Below are 4741 nucleotides of genomic sequence, written 5' to 3'. Positions count from 1 at the left end.
AAATTAAATTAAATTAAATTAAATTAAATTAAATTAAATTAAATTAAATTAAATTAAATTAAATTAAATTAAATTAAATTAAATTAAATTAAATACATTCGGTAGTACCTGTGTAGATTTGCATTCAATTCTCTGCATTTTTGAATGGGTGACTTATGTCTAACAAGTACACCAAAATTCGTTTGGATTGACAGTAATCTGAGCTAATTTAAATGTATTTTACTGATCAATTTACCAGTATTTCGTTCTGGTATAAGTATAATATTCTTGTTGTTGTTGTTTGTAAGTTTTCTATTAATTATAAATAAAAATACAAATAATAATAATAATTAATCTATAGAGTTCTGGTTTCATACAAACTACTTTTATTCTTGGGCAGACTTAACGACGAGGTATTTTGAGTGTGCACAGTGTTTACAAAAGCAAATAAACAGATTTTAAAAAATAAAGCAGAGGAATTGCAAAAAAAAAAAAAAAAAAAAAAAAAACACAGGCCAATAAATAAATCTGATGTAAATAGGAAGTCAAACGACAATCAAGGCAATAACATTATAACAATTATTACACATTTCAGATCACATATTACATGCAAAGGAAATAAAATGATAAAAATGTGCCAGTAAATATACAACACATACAGCCTGAAATTAAATGTCTTCTGACGATATCAAACACTGAACATCATAGAAGTGACCAAGCTTTACAACAATGTGTATATTGTTGAGAATTTATCATTGTTTCCATTTTGAAATCCAATCCCCAATAGAAACCACAATAACAATCCCGGCTCTTCCTCGACAATAATAGTCCACAGTAATAATATTAACAACAATTAATTGTCTCTCCTCTGGTCTTTGCTGCACTTCTTCATCTTCATCCTGCGGTTCTGAAACCAGATTTTCACCTGTCTCTCGGTCAGATTCAACTGTCTGGCCACTTCATACCTGCGGTCCCGGGGAAGGTACATGTTGAAGAGGAACTCCTTCTCCAGCTCCAGGATCTGGTACTTGGTGTAGGGACAGCGCTTCTTCCTGGTGGATTTGGCCTGAAGCCAGTTGGATGAGGGGTCACCTAGGCGGCCACGCAGAGGAGAAATAGGAGCACGGTGGCTTTTAAATACATACAACATCAAAAAAAAAAAAAAACAACCCCCCAAAAAAAACAACCCCACAGGATTCTCCTTTCTCACTTGTAGAAAGGCAGGGGTTTATTGTCTGATGTGAAGGCCAATCGAGAGGCTAACGGTAATAACAATGGGGAAAAAAAAGCACCAGGACTTTAATTTGATTCGACCGTGCTCAATAAAAGAAAATCCCTGACAAACTGCTTGGCAATAGTGGTCAGGCCGAGGATTTTACGCAATTTCAAACTAAATATTTTGGATTTAATTTCTCTTTTTTTTGTTGAAAATTGTAGGGTTGCTTGAAAAAGGCGCTCATAATGTTATTATTACCATTGTTGGTATTATTGTTTTTGTCGTTGTTGTTGTTATTATTGTTATTGTTTTTATTGTTATTATTATTATTATTATTATTATTATTATTATTATTATTATTATTATTATTATTAGAAGTTGCACGAGGCATAACTGCTATTTTTGACTAAAAAACTAATGAAAATATGGCAGGATTCTGGACTTTGGCCCCCCTAAACTGCACGACCACTGTCGATTCTAAATAATTGTATCACTGAACGCCACATAGTATTTTACGCTCATCCTCGGCCAAATCGGGGCCACCGTATCCAACACGCACCGCTTGGCTTTATATAGACGCGTGCGTAAAACGGATCCAAACGCGGGCCTATTAACAAAACGCCATATTTACTTGTGTCAGTTTCCACCTTTTCTCCGCCGGGCGAGCTTTCCTCCACCGGCTTCGGGGTGGATGTGGACGTGGAGGTATCGCACGCAATCTCCGCGAGCGTCGCCCTCTTTGTGCGCGTCTCCAGAGTGGTGCACTCGCCGCTCCCCGCCGGAGGCTCCGCTTTTATGTCGTAGTGCGTGGCCGTGGACGGTAAACCCGTCAAACACATGGACGCGGAGACGGGGTCCAGCGCCCAGGAGCGCGCGAACATGCCGTCGGTGTCCCCCGCGGGAGGCGTGGCGGTGGTGGTGGCGGCGTAGTGGTGGTGGTGGTGCATGTAGGTCGGGGCCGCCGGACTCCAAGAGCCCCCAAAAATCGACGATTTGGCCTGGAAAGGGAAGCTTTCTGGTCCGCCATATTCAGCCAGCATCGTGTGCCCCGCCTGCTCCACCACCAGGGCCGGTGGGAACCTGGGCGCGCCACCCTCCTCCTCGGGGGGGAGACGAGACTCTGCATAGTAGCTCGTACCCAGCGTCGACATGACCAGAAAAAAAAAAAACCGACAAACGCTTTAGACTCCTGCAAAATTGGAGAAAAGCTGCTTCATCGCAGCATCGGAGCCGCAGACACCCAGTCGGAGGAAGCGCGCCGCGGACTGGATAGGGCGCCCCGCGCACACGTGACCGTGGGACACAACAAAAAATAATAAATCAGCCTGCTGCTCCGACTAAATGGCCACCGTTCCCTTCCCCCCCCCCCCACCCCCCCATCATATTTTTAAGAGCAAAACCCAACGCCTTTACTGGAAGGATGCTTGGGTTTTATAAGCAATAAACGTTATAATTTGTGTCAAGAGATCCTCTGTTAATAATACCGCACGTTATATATGGAGGGACACAGGGCTAGTTAAACACTGTGTAAGCACCTCAACCACACATGCACGAGAATTAACCCGCCAATTAACACTAAATGTTATGTGTATGTTAATTATAAGAGGTTCATTAATTATCAAATATAATATAATTGTAGTAACATGTAAACTGAAATCAAGTATTCCATTACAATATTACTACTGCCGCTGCTGCTGCTACTACTACTACTACTACTACTACTACTACTACTCCTACTACTACTACTACTACTACTACTATTACTACTACTACTACTACTACTAATAATAATAATAATAATAATAATAATATCATCATCATTACAATATAATACTAATATAATATATTAATATAATATAATACTAATAATATTTTATGACATATATAGGGAAACAGGGCTGTTTGAATATTTTGTAGGCACCATACCTACATATGCACAAGTATTAAATCACCAAAATACTCAAGTAAAATATTGTACGTATGTGTTAATTATAAGAGGTTCATTAATGATCAGATATAATACAATTATGGAAACTTGTACAGCTTAGGCTATTTGCTCTTTAGAGAGGAAAACAAGACTTGATAGTGGTATGGGCTACATGATGGACTTTAATACATGGGGAACGTACACATCATTTGGAGATAAACCGTCGCTAAAGGTCTTCCAAAGTTTAGGACGTCAAAAGATGTAAATCGTCCCGCGGTCGTATATGGAGCAAAAGATGCACATTGGGAAGCCTGTGTAATGGGTCTGGGTCTACTTTTAAGGCAATCTAAAACGGAAAGTGGGGTGAGGTTATTTGGGTGCCATAACAGCTCGTTTTTATCACGGGCAATTGGGCTGTTTTTCTTTCGGGTTACAACCTAGCTGTCTCAGCTTAATACCACCAATAAAGCCCGTCCTTTGTGTCCATTCTCCTCAGACGCATCCGGGCTCTCCAATGGCGCGCATGGGAACGCACCGGCCAGACCGCGGTGATCATAACCGAGGCCTTGTCTGGGCTTCCTCCAGTCCCACACACCGCCCGAAAGATGCACACCTATACAGCTGCTTTTTACATAGCAGCATGCTTATAAGGGGATTTAAATAATCAGTAAACTTAAAACTGAAAAACTACCCTTTGTTTCCCCAAAGGATTTCATTTTTGTGAACTATACGCAAAACAAATCAGATGAAATAATAGATCACAAAACACCGCTAAATCCACAAAAAAAATGTTCCTTCAAATGGACATCATCGCCAATACGCGAAACCAGGGGTTGATCTCTTTCCGTGGGGTTGATGTTCATGTTTTTTTTTTTTAGTTTTAAAACAGTTTTAGTTCTAAAACGCTGCGACGCATTTCACTGAGGTAATCAAGGCAGTTTCTTGTTGTGGGAGGAAATATTTAAGCCCAACAACATGAGACTACCTAAACCACTCAACAGCCCACTGTAGTCTTGAGGGATTAATAATAAATCATCAGTGATCACGTATTTTAATATTTAATGTGGATGCAGTCTCTACTGGACTTGCTGAACAATCATTTTTATTAGAAATTGGCCCGTGATAAACGTGATAATACTGTTACTTACAGCCCTTTGTCATATATATATATATATATATATATGTGTATGTATGTGTATATATATATATATACACATACACATACACATACAAACGTATGTGTGTGCGTGTGTGTGTGTGTGTGTGTGTGCGTGTGTGCGTGTGTGTGTGTGTGTGTGTGTGTGTGTGTGTGTGTGTGTGTGTGTGTGTGTGTGTGTGGAAAATGCAGGCATAGTCAAACCCGTTGCAATATGGTATAAAACTAAATTACTTCTGTTTAACCCGAGTATATACAGACAAACACTCTGAAGGTTTTTGGAAGAAAATATATTTAGCTGCTGTCAACAACAATCTTGCTACTTAAAAATGGTTTAATATCATATAAAAAAATTGCAAACTGCCTCAAGTAAAGGAAATGTGTATTACCTGGATAACAGAGCAGCCGCCTCATTCTTATGCTATAAGAATGTGACACTGCTCCAATAATATTGCAATAAAAT

At 39.6% G+C, this 4741-nt stretch overlaps 1 protein-coding gene across 2 annotated transcripts; it reads right to left on the bottom strand.

The window, feature by feature from the left end:
- Window positions 1-358: 358 nt before the first annotated feature.
- hoxa9b (homeobox A9b) lies at window positions 359-2358 on the bottom strand. Of its 2 annotated transcripts, none has more exons than XM_080004910.1 (2): window positions 1827-2358; window positions 359-1071 (listed from the first exon to the last, which is right to left on the bottom strand). In XM_080004910.1, exons 1-2 carry the CDS (start codon window positions 2344-2346, stop codon window positions 833-835), a joined length of 759 nt encoding a protein of 252 aa, XP_079861036.1. In that variant the 5' UTR covers window positions 2347-2358; the 3' UTR covers window positions 359-832. The 2 variants fall into 2 exon arrangements, with proteins under 2 accessions (XP_079861036.1, XP_079861037.1); XM_080004911.1 differs by having other exon boundaries at window positions 1843-2358.
- Between the last annotated feature and the right edge of the window lie 2383 nt (window positions 2359-4741).

The sequence above is a fragment of the Zeus faber genome, assembly GCF_960531495.2.
Source record: "Zeus faber genome assembly, chromosome: 8".
Taxonomy (NCBI): domain Eukaryota; kingdom Metazoa; phylum Chordata; class Actinopteri; order Zeiformes; family Zeidae; genus Zeus; species Zeus faber.
The sequence above is the reverse complement of the archived record's forward strand: the minus strand, read 5'-3'. Positions and strand labels throughout refer to the sequence as shown.

Excerpts from the sequence above, each read along its gene's own strand:
- hoxa9b (XM_080004910.1), bottom strand. The coding sequence starts at position 2,346 with ATGTCGACGCTGGGTACGAGCTACTATGCAGAGTCTCGTCTCCCCCCC. Across the intron at positions 1,072-1,826 it reads AAAGGTGGAAACTGACACAA|GTGACCCCTCATCCAACTGG; the intron begins GTAAATATGGCG and ends GTGGCCGCCTAG.